General features: G+C 46.2%; 1 protein-coding gene across 3 annotated transcripts in view; it reads left to right on the plus strand.

The window, feature by feature from the left end:
• Positions 1 to 16,233: 16,233 nt before the first annotated feature.
• FUBP3 (far upstream element binding protein 3) overlaps positions 16,234 to 23,100 on the plus strand; it is a gene marked incomplete at its 3' end in the record, with an annotated part of 49,301 nt that continues 42,434 nt past the window's right edge. For 2 of the 3 annotated variants that reach the window (XM_081065786.1, XM_081065784.1), the window contains exon 1: positions 16,251 to 16,410. In XM_081065786.1, coding sequence (XP_080921912.1) covers positions 16,327 to 16,410 — 84 coding nt within the window. In that variant the 5' untranslated portion in view covers positions 16,251 to 16,326. Of the gene's footprint in view, positions 16,411 to 23,100 lie in introns of all 3 variants that reach the window. The other variant, XM_081065785.1, reaches the window with a different exon arrangement.

Here is a 23,100-nt window from a genome sequence, read left to right on the forward strand (position 1 = left end):
CAGGGCTGCAGTGTGAAGAAGACAGGCAGAGCCCCTGCCCTCACACAGCTGCCAGCCAGGTGCCCGTGTCAGGGCCCCCAAGCTGGGCACCAAGAGGGCCGTAGGGACTGAAGCTCCTGCTTGTAGCCCAGCAGGGCTCCGGTTTGGTTAGGGAGACAGATGTGGAGGTGAATTTGCAAAGCAAAATGTGACCTTGGTCTGCTTCCTGCTTTCATGACCCTGGGCAGGAACTTGAGTAGTCACAGAGGGACAAAGGTGGAGGGAGGAAAGTTCCAGGATGTGTCAGCGGACAGGTTGGTCCTTGCCCATTGATGTGTGGCCCCACACGTGCAACGTGCAAATGTCACAGAACAACTCCAGCCTGTATCTAGGGCCTCTCACTGTCCCCACGGGAATCTAAATGCTCCATGGAGACAGGGAGTGCAGGGCTCAAATCCCAACTCCACCACTTAACAGCACTGTCTGGCTGGCCCCCACTCAGGCAGCCACCTCCACACTTACCCACAGAAGTTCCCAAGCTTGGCCATGGGCTCCCTTCCTCTCCATGCTTGGGAGAGCATGCTCAGCCCACAGGAGAGGCAAACCGGAAACCGATGAGAAGTGGGACATAGGGCAATTCTGAAGTGTGCCCCATGGAATCGCTCAAAGAATTCCCAGAAAAATTGAGACCTGGTTGCTCCTCTTCCGGTTACTATTGCTGCAGAACAAAGCCCCCCAAAACTCAGCGGTACAAAATAATCATTTTATTATGCCTACAGATTTATGGATCAGAAATTCAGACAGAGCACACAGGGCAAGGCTTGACTCAGCCCCATATCTGGGCATGGGGACAGAGTCCCAGAGAGCAGTTTCCAGGCTCTCAGCCTCACGTGGAAAGGTGCTGGCTCGGGTAGTAGATAGCCATCAGCTGTGACTAGCTGGCCGTCAGCTGTTACCGGTTAGCCATTGACCACTGACATAACTGCCGTGGCTGAGCTAGCAAGCGCGGATTGCAGTTAGCAAGTGGGATTGGCTGGCAGAGAAGCGGACGGCAGGTTGTGGATTGTGTGGCTCCTGCTTCCTGTGTCTCCAACCCAGCCGCCAGCGAGAATATAGTGGTATGACTCCCCTATCCATGGCTCCGTGGGTGTTCCTTTTTGGTCTCACCATGTCCTGCCTTCTTATGTGGGGAGCGGGAGCTGAGACCCTGCATTACACTGGGATTCCAGATATGGAATGAAGGAATAGCGAATATTGAAAGGCCAGGGGGCAACTTCAATGCCTGGGGATTAGAATCATCTGGCAGTGTGTTTACTCACATGTCTGGCCCTGAGCCGACATGACTGAAGCCTCAGCTCAGCTGGCGCTGTTCACTAAAGTGCCTACACGCGCTCTCTCCCTGTGGCTTGGGCTTCCTCATTGCATGGAGGTCTCGGGGTCAGACTTCTCACATGGTAGCTCAGGGCTCCAAAAGTAAGTGTCGCGGTGAACCAGGCAGGAAGCTGCCTTGCTGGTTATGACCTCACTGCGGAAGTCACATAGTGTCACTTCTGCTTTACTCTTGGCTGAAGTAGTCAAGTAGACCTCACGTCTTCCTAGAAATTTATGGTCATTTTCAAAATCACGAACCCCGCTGCTCAGGGATCTTCCATAGGCTCTCCTCCTGCCCTGGTCTCAGTGCCCTCTCCCCCACAATACTTGCAAAGATCCCCGTTTCAGAGTCTATTTGGGGGCAACTCAGCTACTTACTAACTGTGTAAATCCCTAACCTCTCCAAGCCTCAGTTTCCTCATCTATATGTGGATACTAATGGTCCCTCCTAGGGTTAGTATGAGACTTAAACGAGATAGTAAACGTAGCAGAGTGTCTGGCATGGAGAAAATCCTCTGTGGAGGGGGCTCTTTTTATGAGCGAGCCCTCTTAGCCCCCATCCTCCCTCAAAAGAAATTGGTGATGCTCCACTAGCAGGTCTTGGGTCCCACATCTCACCTGCAGCTGGCTGGCCACTGGCCTGAGGATGACTGCAGCTAGGTGGCCAGCCCAGATGGGGTTAAGGTTACGGGCTTAGGAATATGACAGGATGTGAGCAATTGCATCTTCCAAAGATAGCCAGAACAACATCTCCCACCTCCCGGTGCTCGACACGGAGGCTTTGACACTCCTCTCATCAAGAAGTGTCGTCTGCCTCCCCTCTCCTTGAATCTGAGTGGCTTTTTGTTACGATGGCAACTCAAAGAGAAGGGCAGGGGTGATTCTCCAGGGGACATCAAAGAGTGATGCAATGCCTGTCTACCTTGCAGGTTCACCTCCCTGGAATACCTACCTGTTCTTGAAGCCATCGGCCACCGTGAGAGCAGTCCACTGCCCTGAGGCTGCCATGTTGTGAGGAAGCCCAACTGTGTGGAGAGACCCCATGGAGAGGACCTGAGACTTCCTGACGAGAAAAGAATGCTCCGTTGGCCCCCAGCGGCCCCAGACCTGCCCACCTACAGCAGTGCCTTCTGCTCCCACTCCCACTGTTTCAGCTTGACATCTTCTGACTACAGCTGCATGCACGAGAGACCCCCAAGCCAGAAATATCAGGTGAGCGTTTCCCAGATGCCTATGATCTACAGATCATGAGCAAAACAGAATGGTTGTTCAAAAGTGGGAACATTTGGGGCAACGTGTTATTTAGTGAGAGTAACCAGAAAAGAGACAAAGGGGCCATTCTGTAGCAGGGAAACTGGTTGACAGAATTTTCTCCCCCTTAGTTTGTTGTTGTCTCGCTGAAACAGTCATGCCTGTAGGAACGGAGGGGAGGTTAGCCCTCATCTGCCATGGGTCCCAGCCTGTCACCTCAATGCTGCGTGGTCCTAACAGTGCATGGCTTCATGGCCTCCAAAGGGTTAAAGTGTACTGGATCATTTGACACCCCTGGTTTAATTGCCAGACGCCAGGGCTTAGCCACCTGGACTGCCTCCATCCAGACCTCCCAAAAGGAAACTCCTCGGCCCCTTGGCACTTCTGTGTGATGGATGAGGAAGCTTCTGTAGAGCTAGGGGCTGGCAAAATCTGCTGTCTCTCTGGGAGGATGGTATTAACCTGTCTGTGCCTTGGCCAGCACCGATCTGCCCTAAGGCACTTCTGCTCATTCTCAGAATGCTCAGGGGACAGAGGCAGGCCTGCTTGGGATGGAAACAGCTTCCTGTGGCATGCTGCATGCCCTGTCCTCACCTTGGTCTCTGCCACAGAGTGGAGTTACTCACAGTTTGGTGGCTCAGTCCTTGGGACCCAGCCCTCAGTCCCGCTGGAGACACCAATCCTAGCAACAGGCACTTCTGAACATCCTCTTGCCATTTGCTACAATGCCCGGGACATATCCACATGCATGCCATAGAGTAGCCCCATGACAGACCCGTTTTCCAGAGGAGGACCCTGGGCTCAGTCAGAGACTTAAGGGACTTGCTCAAGGTGGCTCAGTTACTAAGTGGCAGAGCTGGGACTGGGGTCAGGTCTGTCTCCAAAGTTTGTACTCCTAGGCACTGGGTCACCGGTGGAAGTTCCTGAGTCTGCTCAGGACCCCAAGGGCTCTTGAGGCTTCACCCCACAGTACTCCTAGCACCTTCTTTATTCTGCCTTGTCTCCCTTTCTCCTCCCTCCATCACTCCCACCAGTCTCTTAACATCCTTGGAAGGTTAGGGAGTCTGAGTCAGCAGGGGGACATTTTTAGCAGGTGACATAACATTGCAGTTAAAAGTTAAGGCTGTGAAGTCCAGCAGACACGGCCTTGAAATCCAGCTCTGCAACATACCAGCCTTGGGCAAGTCCCTTTAGCTCTCTGAGCCTCAGGTTCCTCATCTGTAAAATGAGAATAATTAATAGTACCCACTTCATAAGGTTATAAGGCTTAAGTTAGATAATAATAGATAAAGGGTTTAACACAGGCTGCGCCTAGCTCCATAAATATTACCTGACACTGTGCTCACCACCCTCATCACTTGTAAAGATGACGGGCAAAATGAGAGGCACTCAACAAATGCTCGTTTCTATCCTTCTTTCATCTGACCTACAGTACATTTTTCACCCAGTTTGACATCACTATACACTAAATAATAAGCTCTTTTTTTAAATTAATTTTTAATGACAGGAGCAGTGCACAAATCTGTGCTACTTGTTTTTTAAGAATTCACATGCTAGGTAAGGCTAAAGCCTCTTTTGACTGCCTGCCTTGCAGGCTCCCCCATCGCCGTCCCTTCCCCCACCCTGCAGGGGTGATTCTGTTAGCGGTTTGCTGTATCTACCTCCCTTGTTCTTCTCCTCATTTGCCGGAGTGTGTGCTGACCCTTTGAAATAAACTGACCGGTTTATGTGTGCGGTGCATGTGACTTGTTGTTTGATGGAGGGATCAGACAGATCGCAGCATTCTACCACTTGCCTTTTTTATTCAGTATCACCTCTTTCGGTTTACTACTATCAGTGAGAAAGAAGAAGGAGGGGGATCCCAGGTCTGGAAGGGGGGCAAGCTTCAGGACCGAAAGCCTGCAGCTCACAAGCTCTGAGTTAGCCCCACTGGAGCACTTGATTTTGGTGCGCTTGCCTTTGCTCACCCTGCAGCTTAGCTATTTTATCTTTGCAATGAAACCACAATCCTTCTCCAACTGAAGGCCCCTCAGCCCTCAGGTTCTAAAACACGAAAACCTGTTCTCAACTCAGCTGGGCCAGACTGTTCATCAACTCTGGCCAGTGGGAGGGGCTGTGAGCAGTGGGAGGGGCTGTGAGCTGCGTTCATTTCTTCTCTGCAAGATTTTGGAAAGACAGCTCAGGGGCTGCAAGGCCCAGGCCTATTGTCAAGGACACTTTTCTTGAGCCCTGAGTCTTTGGGAGCTTTGATAATCAACCAGAACACCAGAAAGGCCCATGTCACCGCTCAGCCTAGAACACACACCCGAGCGTTACAAAAGCAGCCTGTGATTCGGCCTTGGAATCAGACCCTGTCCCAGGCACTGGAGCAATATCAGCCACTGACATTGTCTTGGAGATGAAATTTCCCTTAACCCGGAGTGACATTTTGGTGAAAATGCAGCCAGGTTACTTCCTGCTGCCGCATGGGGTGGAATTTTCTTTGGAAGCTTTACATTTTTCCTGCTTCATGACAGCCTTGTTCTAGTGAAGCAGTCATTGTTTCTCTCCCTGGTCTCCAGGCCCAGAGCTGAGCCAAGCACAACAGCCAAGCCGCAGAGCAGAAAACTGGTGTTCTAAAATGAACGTAGAAAAGACGCAGGACACCTATGTGACTGGGGGAGGGGAGCCGACCTGCCTCTCTATTCCAGATACTTCCAGCCTCAGTTCAATTCACCACCACACACACACACACACACCACACAATTTTAACTATATTCCTAATTTGGAGGACCAAAAGGCATGAGATTTTAGAATCTCTAGAAGTCTCTGGGTAACAAATAGAGCATATGTTCTGACAGGAACTGTTCTGTAGTCAATGACCCGTCCATCTCTTTCGTGACTATCAACTCAGCCCCGACGCCATCCATGCAGTGCAATATTCCTCACTGCTACTACCAGGCTTCCAGGCTGCTGAGCCATGTCTCTTTCCAGTCATAGAATCAAGTGTGGGCTTCCTTTATGGTTTGACTATTAGCTCGTGTTCTTTGCAACTCTTCCCTGGATTTCATCTCCACCCCCACCCTGGCTATCTTTTTCCTGATATCATGTCCTCCTCAGGAGGATGGGTTGTTGAAAGCAAGAGCCTTTCAGGGACCTTGGCTTCAATAATCTATCCAGAGGATGAGACTTTGTTGGATGAATTTACGGACAGATGGACAGGTGGATGGATGACAGGGAGAGAGGGAGGGAGGAAGGAAGTTTAGGGCAACAATCTCTGCAGTCAGTTTTCTACTCTCTATACAGAAGGAAAGGAAGCAGTTTCATAGGCAACCAAATGATTTTGTATTGGTCTAGCCAGGGAAGAAAACTCTGTCCAATGCTTAGGTAAGGATGAGGGAGACTGGATGTATTTAACAGAGCACATGTATTATTGAATGCTGTGTGAGCACGACCCATTGAATTCATCTTCTTTCACCAAATCTGTTTCTTCCCCCCACATCCTTGACCTGTTATTGTGTCACCACTTGTAGTGGACAAGAGTTGTTTATTTCCAGGGCATTCATTTTTCTTCTGGTAACAGTTATATTTTCCTTGGGGGTTGATCCCTTCACTCACATTCAAGATCTGTGGCTCTCAGATCTCAGCATCGATGGCTCAACCCCCTCCCCACAAAGATGGATTCATGTAATCTTTTTTAGCCAACATAGTATAATGAAATTTTCAAACAGAGAGCAAAATCAAAAGAATTTAATAATGAATGCCCATTAACACAGCACCTAACTTCCACTCTTAACGTTTTACTACACTTGCTTTATCTGAAGTCTATCTATTTGTTCTTCTACTTAGCAATTAAATCGATCTTATTTTTGGTGTATTTCAAAGTAAATTGCAGACATCAGTACACTTCCACCTAAATATGTATCATTGACTAGAGTCCAATATTTGTTTACATGTTTTTTCTCTTATTGTAAAATTTACATACAATAAAATACACAAGTCTTGACATTTGCTGAGTTTTGTATGCACTGTGCTGCCCAAATCCCTACGATAGACAGAAACCTACGATCACCCCAGAAAGTTCCTTCATGCCCTTTTCCACTCATGCCCCACTCTCAACTTTCAAAGGCAGCTACTGTTCTGATTTTCCTACTTGGGTGGTTTCCAGTTTAGGTTCTTATGGAGCCTTGACATTTACTGTACAACTTTCTTTATGGACACATATTTTCATTGCTCTTGAATAAATTGTGTAGGAATGGAATTGTTGGGTTAGAGTGGATATATTTTTAGTTTATTAAGAAACATCCACTTCTTTTTTTTCTAAGTAGTTGTACCATTTTACACTCCCAAGTATGATGTCTGAGAGTTCCAGTTGCTCTGTAATGTTGCCAACATTTGGTGCTGTCAGTCTTTTTAGTTTTAGTCATTGTGGTGGGTGTTTAGTGATTGTAATTAGCATTTGTCTAATGAGTAATAATGTTGAGCACATTTTCTGTGTTTCCAGACCATTTATTCATCTTCCTTTGTGATATGTCCATTTTTCCCCTACTTCATTAGGTTGTTTGTCTTTCCATTATCGAGTTGTAGGAGTGTTTTTATATATTATAGATACTAGTCCTTTGTCAGATATGTTTTGCAGATATTTCCTCCCAGCCTGTGGTTTGCTTTACTATTTTCTTTTTTATAAGAGTTTATTTGAACAAAAATCGATTCCAATCCTCAGCGCCAAACCCGAAGTGGTTAGGAGCACTCTCGCCTTTGTGTTTCCTCAATGGTGTGTTTTATGAGCAATAATGTCATCAGGGCCGACACTAATTAGTAAATTGCATGGCCATGGCCACAGAGATTATTTCAGGCATGGGCACCTGACCCAGTTAAGTCACTGAGTCATTTTCTAGGAATGCTGGGACAAAAACAGACACTTTTCGTGGCTGGACATGAGTGTGAGGAGATGTGACGTGTAGACATTTATCACTGTTGGCATCCATCTTGTCACCTTGTGGAGAAAGCCAGGAAAGTAGAGCCCAGTGACAAGAAACCAGGTCAACCAGGTCTCAATGATACTGTCTGAGTCCCTGCATCAAGCTCCGGGTCCTGCTGTCCACACTCATCCCACATTTCCTTGCCTTTACCCTTTCACTCACACTGCTCCCTTCACCGGGAACACCCTTCTGCCACATATCCAAATGTCCACCCATCCCATCTGAGATGCCACCTTCTCCATCAGATTTTCTCTGATCTCTTGTTTTTCTGTGTACTCATCCTAAGAAATGTCCTCCTCTTGTGGGTGCTAAATATCATTGGTATCTCTTAGCATATATGTTTCATAACCATGTATTATTATTATTATGCATTATTTTAAAAATCAAACTGTAAGCTCACTTGTGCCTGGATCCATGTATGATCTTAGTATTACTTACGTAGTATGACCTCTGAGACTATTTTTTGGTAGAGATTTCTGGAGGTGGGAGCGCAAGGAATCTCAGTTTTCTACATGAGGCCTTCCTGGGACTATTTATAAACGCAGGTGTTGCTTTTGTGGTCAGAAACAAACAAACCATAAAGGTTTAAAAAGACATTGAACGAATGAATTTACGGAGTGCATTTAGGAGCTTTAATCCCACTCCCAGATTTCTACAGGGGTGCAATCAATGCTATATTTCCCCCTTTTGATTCACTTCCCACTTGCTCGCCTCCTTTTTACTTTGCTTCCTCCCCGCCCCCGCCAATTCTCCTCCCCTCCCAAAAGCCCGAAGCAGCAATCAGGGATGGCTAAGGTAACCAGACTGGTTGGTGCATAAAGAGGGTGATCTTTCGTGGGTCTGTCTTCTCTACTCCTTGAGTGACCAACTCAGGCCAATTTTCCCAGGACTCTCCTGGTTTTAGGACCGAAAGTCCCAAATCATGGGAAACCCTTCATTTCTAGGCAAAACTGAATGGTTGGTCACCCTCCCTACTCCATCAAATCTTTTTTCTATACATGGAAGAGAAGCTTTCATTGGTTCCTGTGGTAGGCAGAATTCTAAGATGGCAAAGCTCCTGTCCTCTGCTGTACACATCCTGTATAGATAAAGATGAGACCTATGAAAATAACAGGGTATCATTCCTAGGACTAGGTTACAAATGCAGTGACTTTGTGGTAATCCCAAGGGAGAGTATCCTGGGTGGGCCTGGCCTAATCAGGTGAGCCCTTAGAGGACAATGCATTGTCAGAGGTGTGCTCCTGCCACTCATGAACAGCCAGCCTCCCTGAGTTCTACAGCCACAGAGAAATGAATTTCACAATCCCGTGAGCTCGGACCCCAAGCCTCAGATCAGACCTCAGCCAGACCAAGGTCTGATCTTGATTTCAGCCTTGTGAGACGCCAAGGAGAGGGCCCAGCTACGCTGTGACATGACTTCTGACCTACAGAACTGTGAGATAAATTCATCTGAAGCTGCTACATTTGTGGTCATTTATTACACAATAGAAAACGAATACCATCCCATAAAAGGCACTTTTCCATAAAGGAGAAAGCTGGGTGGCTGTGGCAAGTTTCTCAACCCATCTGAGCCTTGGGGTCCTTTTCTATAGAACAGGAAGGCCAATGCACATCTCCCAGGAGTGTTACAAACATTGGATGAGGTGATGTACACCACGTGTTCAGCACGGGAAAGAAAACTCTCAGTCAACAGTGTTTCCGCACCCATTTCTTGGGAAGCCACCCCCTCCACCATCAAGCAGACCATCTCTCCCGACTCTCAGCTGAGCACCTGGAAATCCTGAACAGCCAAGGTCGAAGGTCAGCATTTGGCTGCGCTATGCTGCGGTTCCCTTCCTTTGGTGAATAAAGTACTTCCTATCTCAAGAGGCAACTATTTTACTCGAATTAAATACGAATCAAACCCCAAATAGTCAGGCCTGGTTTGGGGAGCACGATCCGTAGGACAATTCCTGTTGTTGGGGAGACATGTGACCTTTGGTGAGATACGCAGGATCTCCCTGTGGATAATTATAGAGAAGCCTGCATATCAGGCACCATCAGCATAAACCACAACTGGCTGAGGGTGAACCATGACCTCACTCTATCGATGCACCGATCATTATTTTTGGAGCACTCACTATATACCAAGTGCTGACGGAGATGGAGGTAAGTCCTCAAGGGACTTATCTTCCCGAAATGCTAGTAGTACACGCTCATCCTATGAAAAGAACATGAATTAAAATTCAATTTTATTGAAATATCAGAGAGATATTTGCACACCCATGTTCATACAACATTATGAACAGTGGCCAAAAGATGGAAGCAAGCCAAGTGTCCACTGATGGATAAATGCATAAATAAAACAAGGTCCATCCACACCATGAAATATTGTTCAGCCTTAAAAAGGAAATTCTGACACCTGTTACAGCATGGATGAACCTGGAAGACATTACGCTAAGTGAAACCAGCCAGTCACAAAAGGACGAATACTGTATGACCCCACTCATATGAGGTCCCTAGAGTAGACAAATTCATAGAGACAGGAAGTAGAATGGTGATTACCAGGGGCTGGTAATCACCAGCCGAGTTTCAGTTTGGGAAGACGAAGAAACTGGAAATGGATGGGGGTGATGGTTGCACAACAGTGTGAATGTACTTAATCCCAGTGAACTGTACACTGAAAAATGGTTAAAATTGTAATTTTATATTATGTATATTTTGCCACAGTATAAAAATTAGATTTTGTAATTTATCTTTTTATAATTTTTAACTCATTAGATTTCAAAAAATAATAATTCTGATTATAGCTCCAGCAAGGATGAAGGGTAACAAGAACTGATCTGCAGCTGATGGGTCGTGTGCCCCACTTTGGAAATATTGTCCACATTGAGAAATTTGGCTTGTTTAGCAAAGCTGAGGTGGCATAGTCCCTTCTCACTTTCACCGCCCCCCCCCCCCCCAGCAACTTCACCCCTGTGTGAGATTCCTAAAGAATCTCTCATACAACTACACAAGGAAACAAGGTCAGGAAGGCTTGTTGCAACATTGTAACAGAGAAAAAATGGTAACAATCTAAATGGTTATCCACAGGAGAAAGAATACATAATTTCTGGTTTATTCAGATAGTGGAATAATGGAGTAAAAGTAACTGAAATACTGCTACATATGGGAAGCTGGGTAAACCTCAAAAATACATGTGGAGCCAGGAAAAAAAAGAGAAGACAGCAAATTACAGAAGGATACATAGAGTTTGATACCATTTATATAATATTTAAAAGTATTCAATATATATACATGAGCAACCACTGAAGAATTAAACCAAAAAGCCAATAAGTAAATTAAAATGGAATGCTGAAAAATTTTCAAATGATCCAAAATAAGGCAGAAAGGGGAAGTAGATGAATGAAAAAGAGGACAAACGGAAAACAAACAATAAATTGGTAGCCCTAAATCAAACCAAATAATAATTACATTAAATACAACTGTTCTAAGATCACCAATTAAAAGACGGAGATTGTCAGATTTGATAGTTAAAAAATTCATAGTTAAAACCTTCAAACAACAACAACAAAAACACAAACAAACAAAGCCTTCCAAGCACAGATGACTTCACTAGCAAATTCTACAAAACATTTAAGGAAGTGACAAGACCAATTCTGAGCTCTTCCAGAGAATGGAAGAGAAAGTAATACCTCCCAACTCATTTTACAAGGCTAGCATTAATTACCCTGATACCAAACCAGACAAATACATTACAGGGAAAAAAACTATAGACCAATATCCCTCATAAATATAAAAACATTTAACAAAATATTAGCAAATCAAATCCAGCAAAAAGGACAATATATGGCCAAGGAGGTAGTCACCTGGTCAAGTAGGATTTACCACAGGAAAGAAAGGTTGATTCAACATTTGAAAATCAATGCAATTCACCATATGAACAGACAAAAGAAGAAAAACCTTATCATCATCTCAACAGATCTGGAAAAAGCATTGGACAAAATTCAACACTCCGTCATGCTAATTAGGAATAGAAAGGGTATTCCTTAACTTGATAAAGGGTGTCTACAAAAGCATACAGTGAACATCACACATAATGGCAGAAGACTGAATGCCATTCCCCTGAGCTCAGGAACATTTCAAGGATGTCCACTCTCACCCCTCCTATCTGACCTTGGAGGTCCAGTTAGTGCAACAGACAAGAAGTACTACAAGACACGCTTATTGGAAAGGAAGAAATAAGACTATCTCTATTCGCAGGAGACATAATTGTCAACATAGAAAAATCTCAAGAAATCGACCCCCCAAAAAGCCACTAGAAGTAATAAGTGAGTTTAACAAGGTTCAAGGATAAAAGCTTAATATAAAAAATTAATTTCTATATACCAGTAATGAACAATTGAAAACGAAAAATTTAAAAGATTACCATTTATAAATAGCGCACCAAAAAAAACCACCCATGAAATATTTGGGTGTGCATCTAATGAAATACGTGCACGATCTTTATCCTGAAAACTATAGAACACTGGGGAAAGAAATCAAAGAAGACCAAAAAAATACAGATACATATTGTTAATGGATTGGAAGACTTGCTGTTGTTAAAATAACAATTTTCCCCAAACTGTTCTATAGATTCAAAAAAAAAAAAAAAGAATCTCAATCAAAATATCAATAAGATTTTTTTGTAGATATCAACAAGCTAATTCTAAAATTTATATGCTAAGTGAACTTAAATAACCAAAACTATTTTGATAAAGAATAAAGTTGGAGGACTTACACTACCTAATTTTAAGATTTACTCTAATCAAATATATGGTGATGGAAGAACTGACTCTGGGTGGTGAAAACACAATGTGATATACAGATGATGTATTACAGAATTGAAACCTATGTATACTTGAAACTTATGTAACTTTACTAACAATTGTCAACCCAATTAACTATAATAAAAGAAAAAAGATTTACTCTAAAGATACAGTAATCAAGACAGCATGATATTGGTGAAAAGATAGGCACATATGTCAATGGAACACTGCAGAGCGTTCAGAAATAGACTCATACCTATGCGATTGATTTTTTTTTGACAAAAGTAAAAGGTCAATTCCATGGAGAAAGGGTCATGCCTTTTACAATTAGTGCTGAAACAACTGGATAGTCTCATGAAAGCAAAATTAATTTGACCCGTACTACACACCTTGTGCAAAAGCTAACTCAAAATGGATCATAGACCTGAATATAAAACCTAAAACAATAAAACTTCTAGAAGAAAACATACGAGAAAATCTTTGTGACTTTGGACACAGTTCTCTGAATAGATGAAACATCAAAAGTCTGATCCACAAAAGAATAAATTGGGCTTCATCAAAATTTAAAACTTCTGCTCTTCAAAATAATGAAAAGCTACAAACTGAAAGTATTTGCAAACCACGTGTCTTATAAAAGACTTGTATCCAGAGCATACAAAGAACACTCAACATTTAGTATAGGCTCAACGGTTGTGTCCACCAAAATCCGTGTTGAAATCTGAATGCCCAATGTGATGCTGTTAGGAGTTGGGAGACTTTGGGGGACGATAAGGTTGTGAGGGCAGAGCCCCATGAATAGGATCAGTGTCAACAAAATGCCAGGCGTTGTGTTAGGTGCGGGGGAGGGCATGGTACCTCTCTCAGCAGAGGCTTTATTGTAGTGGAAAAGACAGTAAACAAATAAGGGCCAGCCTGGTGGCTCAGGTGGTTAGAGCTCCATGCTCCCAACGCCGAAGGCTGCCGGTTCGATTTCCACATGGGCCAGTGGGCTCTCACCCACAAGGTTGCTAGTTTGGCTCCTCAACTCCCGCAAGGGATGGTGGGCTCCGCCCCCTGCAACTAAGATTGAACACCGAACCTTGAGCTGAGCTGCTGCTGAGCTCCCGGATGGCTCAGTTGGTTGGAACGCAGGCTCTCAACCACAAGGTTGCCTGTCACAAGGTTGCCAGTTCAACTCCCCCAAGGGATGGTAGGCTGCACCCCCTGCAACTACAACTGGACTTGGAGCTGCGCCCTCCACAACTAAGATTGAAAGAACAACAACTTGACTTGGAAAAGTCCTGGAAGTACACCCTGTTCCCCCAATAGAGTCCTGTTCTCCTTCCCCAATAAAATCTTTAAAAAAAAACACACAAATAATTACACAGTGATTTAAAAGCAGTTGTGAGAAATCCTGAGATGATGAAGTCCAGGGCGTTAGTAGAACATATAACATCTTCCTCTTCTGTGCCCCCAGAAATAAGTGACTTGCCCAAAGTGACCACAGCGGTAAGAGAGACAGAACCAGAACCCTGTCTTCCTACCTAGGCATTTTGTGGTCTTTGGACCAAATCTTGGAATGTGCCTTATATTTGGGCCAATAACCCTATTTCCACTATTTCTACTCAGGGAGAATCAGCTGGAATTTGGATGAATCAACATACTCACCTCAGATTTTTTAAAAAAAATATTCAAAACACAAGTATCACTGATATTGGGTCAGTAGAACCATCCCTGTTCCTGAGGGCTGATGCCATAGCCTTGAATTTTACAAGCAGAGCAAACTTAAAACACTCGGGGCACTCAGGCTGGGCCACACATTGATGTGTTGGCATGTGTTGGTCCTGCCTCGATAGAGAGCACTGTGGATGGAAAAGGGGCCACATACTATACCTGACAAGCTCAGGAGAGGCCATATGGCGGACCTTACAAACTCAGAGACCCAAAGTAACCACATAGGATGGTCTGAACATAAAAGTTCCTAACTGTTAATAAAAATGGGCCATGGCAGGTCATCACATCGTTGACCCGTAGCTTCCTTGACAAAGGTCGATCTTTTCTTTAGGTGAGCCTGTTTATTGCCTGTTTTTTGCATCTAAGATAACACACACCCTTGGAATGATGATCTTCTTTTCTAGACCCCTCAAGGTACAACCTCCCACCAGAGCACAAGACCACAGAACCCCAATTGTTATCTTGTTCACCGAATGCCATCTCTATGTGCTGTAAAATGTTAATTATTAACCATCCTGTGCCCACCAATGTAAAAGATGTGTCTCTTTTACTTTTTATCCAGTCCTAGAGATTTCCCTGCTTTGCTTTCTCCCGCCCCCTTAATCTACCACCCATGGATTTCAGGTAATACCCGTTCCATCTCCTCCTTTGATTCTAATGCATAAACTAAGCTGTAAAACTACTATTCTTGGGAGTATTTTCTCAATCCGTTGAGGTTGCTTCCCGGCAATTGTCATCAGTTTGGCTCAAATGAACTCTTACACGACTTTTTCTTATGCTGGATGTTCTTTCCTCCACAAAACAGCAACAGCAACACAGCCAGCGATGTGTTTTCCTGTATGGGCTGAAACATTTTGTCTGAAAGTGATAATCTTCAAGACTGCAAAAGTCTGATCCAAAAAATTTGCCAAATTCTTTTATTTTACCGTAATCTAGGACTTATTCTAATATGGCATTATTCCACTCAAAATAAGTTTCCTACGCACCTACTATATGGGCCAAACCCTAGGGACATGGGGGGAAAAAACTCAGTCTCTGCTCTAAAGGAACTCAGTGTAGAAGCGAGTTCATTAACAAATAAAGTCATTCACAAAGTACTGTTCTTTGATTACTGGCCACTTATTCTTCATACTTTTCCCCCAAAACCCAAAGGTCACCTAGCATGCTAACACGAGGGATCGAGACGTCACAACTGAATTTTGCTTCTTTATTTCCCTTTCTTAGCACTTATCTTCTTCCTTCGTGACTTCAAGATGGGCATGAAATGCTTGACAACACGACCCTCCATTGAAATCCAACTCCTCGGCACCACAGGCTTGGGAAGCAGTAATCATAAGGGCAATTTTGTTCATTCACAGATGGGCACCCCAATCTGGCGCGGCCACCATCACGTGTGGAAGCTCCTCCACCTTGTTTCTTTTCTGGCTTCTTTTTACTCATTTGTAAGAGCCAGAGGCTCGGGTGTGATCCAGCACTAAGACGCCTTCCCTCGCTCTGAAACTTCTCTAGCTGGCGACCACCATAAACCAGGTTCCCGAACAGTTCCCAGAAGCCGCCTCGCAGCGCGGCCCTGACTCCGCGGGCGTGGAAGTCACGAGGCTCCGTGGTGCTTCCTGCTCCCCGCGGCCCCGCGCTCCGAAGAAACGCGTCAGAAGACCCCACGCGGGCTTCCCAGTGCGCGCGTCCCGCCACAGCCGTGTCGCGAGGCAACCCCCGCTGGCGCCTCGGCCCATGTCCCGCCACCTGATTCACGTGCCACGACGCGGGCCGAGGCCCCCGCACACGCGGGCGCCGCCTCTCCGTGGCGCGGTGCCTTGCCCCGCAGCCTCCCCCGGGGTCCTGACGGTGCCCGGTCACGGCGCTCGGGCCCAAGATTCCAAAGCCACGGTGTGTCCGGGGGGGGCCCCGGGGCGGCGGAGCGGACCAGGGCCGCCGCGGGTGCTGCGTGGGGACGGCCGCGTCCCTCCTGGGGTTTCCAGCCGCCGACAGCAGGCACGTCGCGCCACCTCCGAGCCCCGAGGGCCTGTCGCGCCCGGGAAGGGGACGGGGGTCGCGCCCCGTCCTCCGAGAGCCCACGGCGGCCCCGCCCCCACGTCCGGACGGCCCGCGGTCACGTGTCCCGCCGGCCCCGCGGGCCCGGCTCCGCTCGCGTCGCGCTTCCCTTCCGCCGGAAGTGGGGCGACTTTCCCTTTCCGGCTACGGGTCCCCGAGCGGAGGGGGAGGCCGCGCTGGGGAGCGGAGCGGCGGCGGCGGCGGGGGCGGTCATGGCGGAGCTGGTGCAGGGGCAGAGCGCTCCGGTGGGGATGAAGACGGAGGGCTTCGTGGACGCCCTGCACCGCGTCCGGCAGGTACGCGCGCGGCCGCCGGCGGGAGCACGGCAGCGAGGCGGGGCCGGGCGGGCCCGATGGGGCGGAGGGTCGGGCCTGGGCCGGGGCAGCTCGGGCCGCCGCTGCGTCGGGCTTGGCCGGTCCTGGGGGCTCCTGCAGCCCGGAGGAGCCGCGGGACGCAGCGCCGCCGCGAGGCCCGGGCCCAGCCTGTCGGGCGGGTCTCCCGGGTGCCTGCAGCCGCGGAGCAGGGTTTTCGCGGGACGCGCGGCCCCGTCGCGCGGGGCCGGGGCTGCACCTTCGGGGCGGCGCGCGTGGGGTTCTGAGGTTCGCGGGGGGCGGGCGCCGGGTGCGGAGCCGCCGGTGAGGCCCCGCTGGCAGCCGGGGGGCGGGCGGCGGTCTCGGGGCCGGGAGCTTCTTCGAACTGGGAAAACATCGGCTTCGGACTTACTGTGTTTCAGGGGTGGAGGGAAGAAATCCCCGGGTGTCTCACTTTTGAGGGTGCTGCTGGAGACGGGAGAGAGGAACACGTTAAAAAGCTGTGGGTGGCCCCCAAGACGTAGAAGTTTTTTTTATGGGCAACAGTGTTTCCTCTCTCGGCGAGAATGTGATAGGGACTCAATCCAACGGTGAAACTCGACCATCTGACAACGTCGTGCATTTTGTCAGAGTTAAATAGACTGATTTTTAAGAGGTGGCAAGCGTCCCCGGAGAATATATATGGGACCTGCCAGAAATACTCTTTGGCTTCTGGCAGGGTGCGTGGGACAGAACGTGTCCTCGTCTTGTGTGGGAAACTTACTGGCAAGTTAGCTCTCACACTTACACTTCTGCGGCCTGTCTTATGTTCATCACCTCTTCCTGTTTAATTGTAGGCATACTAACTGAGATTTTAAAAGTTGGGCTATAACTAATGACTGCTTGATTCCTAACAGAAAGCCACAGGACTCAGTGTATTAGAAGATCCACTTGGTCGCTTGAAGATACGGTCTTTACATCTTTTTCCAGTATTCCGAGGGAGGGAACCCTACCTGTGTCCCCGATATTGACTTTTCATTTTAACACTGATGCTCCTAGAGACATTATGTTGGATCCCAGAACTTTCCAAACCTGTGGTTCCACCCAAAATTTTGTCTGATGACTTGTTACTTACTGCCTAGGCACCAACCAGTACAGTAGTATCCATCTTATTAGACTCCAGAGCCAACCAGTGGCTGTAATGGATGAACATACCATCCAGCTCCCCTTCCACCACTCTGCGTGCCGGCGTGTTACACTGCTCTCCTCTACCATACAGGGTCCTGAACCTTGTTTCTCACTGGCTACTAATATGTAATGGCTTTCACTCTGTGCTGATGTGTGACAATCACCTTGTTGGCCTTCTGTATCCAGGAAGAATTATAGTCACTGCCCTAAAGAGCTCAGATCCTCAGTTTGCAGAAGGCCTGTAGTTGAACATAAAATGAATTTTGAACCTTTGAGAAGACTTTCTGCTTCTCTTGGGCCAGTGGTTGAACTCATATTCTTGGACAACCTGCTCAAGAGGGAGGGAGACCCTCTGTTAAATGCTGACCTAATGTGGATTGTTGAAGCAGTGGTGTGTACTACTAGCAGAGAGAACTTCATTGGAAATGTTCCCAGCTCTGAAATGCACCATTGACTGGAGCAGTGATAAGCCCAATGGAGACACTGCTGTGAGTGTGTTACTTCTGAATATTAACAGCTGGAGGGCGATGCTATCTCCAAGGATTTGATGGCCTTTAAAAACTAAAGAAAAATAACAGGTTTGTGGGTAATTTTAGGTTTATTTATAGATTTGCATTGGGCAAGAATGGACTGTTAGAAATCTAAACTATTGTATGCTTATAAAGCTTACCTCAAAGGATCTTGTATCATTTGGGCATCTGGATGGTGGTTCTACTCCATTGTATGCACAGCATGTTGCAGAGATGTGATTTTTCCCATCAGTAACTGGAAGTAAGAGACAATGTATTTGTTTATTTAAATGATTGCAAAGCTTTCCCCTGTCTTATGTGTCCTCACAAACATCAGCAATAGTGGAGGGCCCTCATAAGTTTGTCAGAGAGCAGGAAGCTGTGTGGTGCTCAGTTTACCTAGAAGATCATCATGGCTGAGTTGACCCTGCTGGGATTTGAACCTACAGTTTCTGTTAAGTCTGGTGCTTAGTCCAGCCCTTAATCCACTCAGTTTCCCATCCAGCACCTAGAAGTTTCTTTGTATAGCCTTTGGAGTTTTTCCGACAAAGGGAACCAGTTGCTGCTGTTCGTTCACTCCAAGCATAGTATTCCTAGATTGAAAGGGAGTCTCTGAAGATGTCATATGAAATTAAAAATTTTCCCCATTAGTGTGAAGCCTAGTGAGTTAATAATGTTTGGCACAAATGGGTGAGACTGCCATTCTGTAGGGAAGTACACAAGGGTGGAAATGTGGTCCGATTTAGTCCCATTGTTGAAGATCTGAAACTGCTGGGTATTAAAAAACCATCAAGTACAGTTCTCCCAAGTCATTGGCAGGTTGGCAAAAATAAAGTACGATTTCTTTAACTTGTTTAGAAAGTGCAGGATCGTAGTAAGGGTCGGATGTGAACTCAAAGCCAGGATAGGTCATCCTATTGTATGACTGCGCTGCACCCCTACTCTGACTGTCTAGGTTATTGGGGGACTCCATGGATATCATGGATGAGTAGATACAAATTGGGTTTGTTTAATTTTTCTAAAACTATAAAAATGTTTCCAGAAAGCCCATACAGATTCCCAGCCTCCTTCCACACGCTGAACCAACTGCCTGGGAGTCATCAACTAAATAGAAGAAATTCTCTGGCCATGCCTCTTAGGACCTCACGTTCCTGTGTTTGCTCTAGACCCAGTCAGTGCCTCTGTTGCCTAACTCTAGAGTATTCTGTCCGCATAAACAGTATGATTGGTGCCTCATGGGCTTGGCCATCATGGTGATCCTGTACCCAAATGATTGTGACCAAGCCATTATAGAATCGTAGAAAGTCACCTATTGTAGGACCTATTGTTTACCAACACCTTTTCTGAAACATTGGTTAGCATGGGGCCTCAGAAGGTGCACAGCCCTCCAGGTAATGCCTTCCACCGCTGCTGTGTCACAAATTGAGTCTGAGCAGTGGATGATTGGGCATGTGTGCTGTATACAAGGTTTCCTGTGAGAGAGAATGTGCATCCACCATGAAAAGGAGAAGCCTCTGTCCGTTGGCCTTTGGGTACTCCCTGAGAGATACTCCCTTCGCTTACTTAATATATGGTATTTCTGACTCATGGCAAAGTCAAGTGTGCTGACTGCTCCATCAATTTAGTTTACACTCCACCGGGCCTCTCTCATACATGCCCAGTGTTTGAGGAGTGCAAGGCATTTGACTAGGAACTTGCTCCTGCATGGACATTCATTTTAGCTTTCTCAGACACTTGAAAGCCAATGTCTATGGGAAGTGTGTGGGCTCCTCCTGTATCTTTGGTAGGACCCATCAGAGTGCCCTGCAGAGAGTAAGTCCTCGTGAAAGGGTTTGTGATATGACTGAGCCCACTTGGGTCACCGCACTTTAATGGAAGCGCTGAACTTCATATTTGGTATTGGAAGGTGGACACAAAAGGAGCAATATGTGTGCCTCTGAGACTTTTCTCATTTCCAGCTGAGACTTCATCTTTCTTTTAAAATCTGGTAGCCTATGTGTATCATCAAACTTTGGTTTTCTCTGAAGTCCCAATTATTTGTAGATACAAATTGGCATAGACCAGAGTTCCCAAGTGGTGGCCCACGGGCTGGGGAAGGCACATAGTGAGCCTGCAGGCATGCTTCCTTTGACTCACACAGCTCCAACACACTTAGAAACTAGAATGATTTCAGAGCTTCTCTGGAAAAGGTCTGGCCACACTGCTCCCACGTTCTGCAGAGGTAATACTAGGCAGGAGCGGGTAGCAGCTGCCCCTTGGCAGGGCACTGGCTCTCCGGGTTGCCTTCCTTCCCACCACTTTGCTCTTGTTGTACACTGTCCGTTGGGATGCTGAGTCAATAGCCTTTTTTTCCCTCATCCTTTTTCAAACTGTGAGCCCATTGTCTCTGGTTTTTATTTGAAATTTGTGATGGAAAGAACTCTGGATGGAGACTTAGAAGATCTGAGTTTTCTGCAAGCAGCCGCATGACCTTGAGCTAGGTTGGCCTTGCCCACCGTTTGATCTATGGGCGGTTAATACATCTCCCATGGAAAAGGGCTCACGGACAGATAAGATGGGGGAATACGGGGTTAAATGGAGGTCAATTGGCTTCTTCACCATAAGATTTCTTAGAGTCTTTTTAATATGCTTATGTGAATTAAGTCCTATAAAAGTTTGGGATGATGCATTGTAAATATCATTTCATACTCTTCTTGAAATCAAATCACATTCTGTGGCTCAAACTTCAGGTAATGTTGAATTAAAAAAAAAAAAATCTCAGTGGTCCCCTCAAGCCCACAAATATTCAGAGCTTTCATCCAGCTGGATCTGAAAAAAATTTTGGCCGTGTTATTTTGTGTTTTTTTTTCCTTTATAATATGTTACACATCGAGTCCTCAGGTAACGTCTTTCGTTCAATACCGTTTCGTTATAACGTTGATGAGATGCCGCAGGAACTTAACTCTTATTTATAGCGATTTGCCTCCGGTAAAATTGGCTTATTTATATGTTGTTGTGCTGCCATTCCAAGAATCTATCGATGACGTTAAGTGAGGACTTAACGTATTGGGTGTCTGTTCACAGTCCCCTCCCTGGCTTTCTTGTGCAGTGCTTTTTCTCTGTTAGGAATCATCCCTCTTAAAAGTGTTTTTGCATTAGGAGTTTTATTATAAAGACACTTGGGAAAGAGCAGCTTATACTACTTTTGGAGACTTGAGCTGCACTTTTTATCCTGATACCAGATGATAACGAATCGCTTGCAAGACTGAATAGCAATTAATGCCAGTGGTGAGAGTCCGAGGCTTCTTGCTGGATGCTGGGCCAGTGCAAAGATGAGACAAGTTTGCAGCTGGTTTTCTCTTATTGTGTATTGGAGCCTCACAACAGCCAAGTGCAATCATTCTCCTTTTATATTTGAAAATACTGAGCCGAAGGGAGATAAAGCATTTTTCTCCGAGGCACACAAGTAGTTAATATGTGCAGTAGTTCTTGGACCCATGTCTTCTGCATTCTGAGAAGGACTTGGTGCCGTCACAGAGGTAGTTGGGTAGTTTTCCATCTCAGGCGTCTGCCATGAAGTCTTTGAACAGACCTGAAGGGATGCCGGTGGAATTCGGTGGAACATAGTGGAGAAAAGCAATGGACCTGCCATCATTAGGGTCTTTGGTAGGTGGATCCAGCGGGAGCAGTAGCTCAGCTGAGAGCCTCGTCTTAGCATTTTGCCTACAGATGGGCTTCTCTGTATCCACTTCAAATTTAACAAATGTTTAATGACTCTTTTACGTGCCAAGCACTTTGCTATATATGCATTAAGGAAGTTGTTCTTTAACTTTTTTGGAACATGGACCTTTTAAAGACTCTTGAAAACTTTGAACCTCTCCCCAGAAATATTTAATAGTTTTGTATGTAAATTCAGGAGGTTCTAAAGCTGAGCCCTGGAACTCCCAGTCCAGAGTCTGTCCTGGGTACCAAGGTGACTAGACAGGTCTCCTCTAAGAGCGCCCTAGAGTGGGGAGACAGTGTAACCAGTAACTTTCTCAGCGAGGTTATGCTGTTGAGAGGTAGTTTATAAAGTGCTTTGCAAACACGGGTAAGGGAGTATCGAATGCTCCCCAAGTGTGGGTGGCATGAAGTTGTCAGGAAAAGCTACTAAAAAGAGCTGATATTTTATTTGGCTGGCACATAGAATTCCTTGTTTTGATGAACGCCAGTCAGTGTCAGCCGGGGCGCCATCTCTGGTGACAGCTCTAGTTGCCATTCACTCAGCCCATGTTGTGCTGGGTGCCAGGCAAGGACTTTCATGTCTGTTCTCTCCTCTGAAGGCCACGGCATCTCCAGGGGTCAGTGCAGTGAAGCAGTTATTAAGAGCTTAGATTCAGACTTTATGAGTGCAGGTTCTGGTTCTGCCACTTACTAGCTTAGTCACTGGACAAGTTATTAAACTGCTTTAAGCCTCGGTTTCCTCGTCTGTCAAATGGAGATCATTGATGATAGTAATAATTCTTTTTTAGATAGCTAATATTAGAAGTTAGGAGGTTACCCTTGGGAGGTGGGGTTGGGTGTCTGAAAGGACCATGAGGCAGGCTTCCCGGGTGATGGTGATGTTTCTTGATCTGGATACTAGTTACCCAGGCATTTTAGTATGTGGAAATTCAATGAGCTGTAAACGTATCCATGTTCTTGGTTGTATTATTATTCTTCAATTAAAGGTTAAAATAGCAATCATTTCTTATTCCTTACCATGCGCCTGGCATTGTTCTGGGAGCTTTACATTGTTACCTCGTTATCCCCAGGGATGCAATTCCAGGCGGACTCCAAATCCCACAGTAAGGAGAATAGTAGCCCCTTTATAAGGTCGCTCGCTATGAAGATTAAATGAGGGCACCATCAGGCTTTTAGCGAGTGTGCAGTGAATTTGATATGCTGCTGTCTTCACTGTGACCCACCGGCTAGTGGGACGCAAAACCAGGACTGGCCCCTGTGTACCAGGACTCCAGACGCTGCCCTCTGGGACTCACTT

This window comes from Rhinolophus hipposideros, assembly GCF_964194185.1.
Source record: "Rhinolophus hipposideros genome assembly, chromosome: 11".
Classification (NCBI taxonomy): Eukaryota; Metazoa; Chordata; class Mammalia; order Chiroptera; family Rhinolophidae; genus Rhinolophus; species Rhinolophus hipposideros.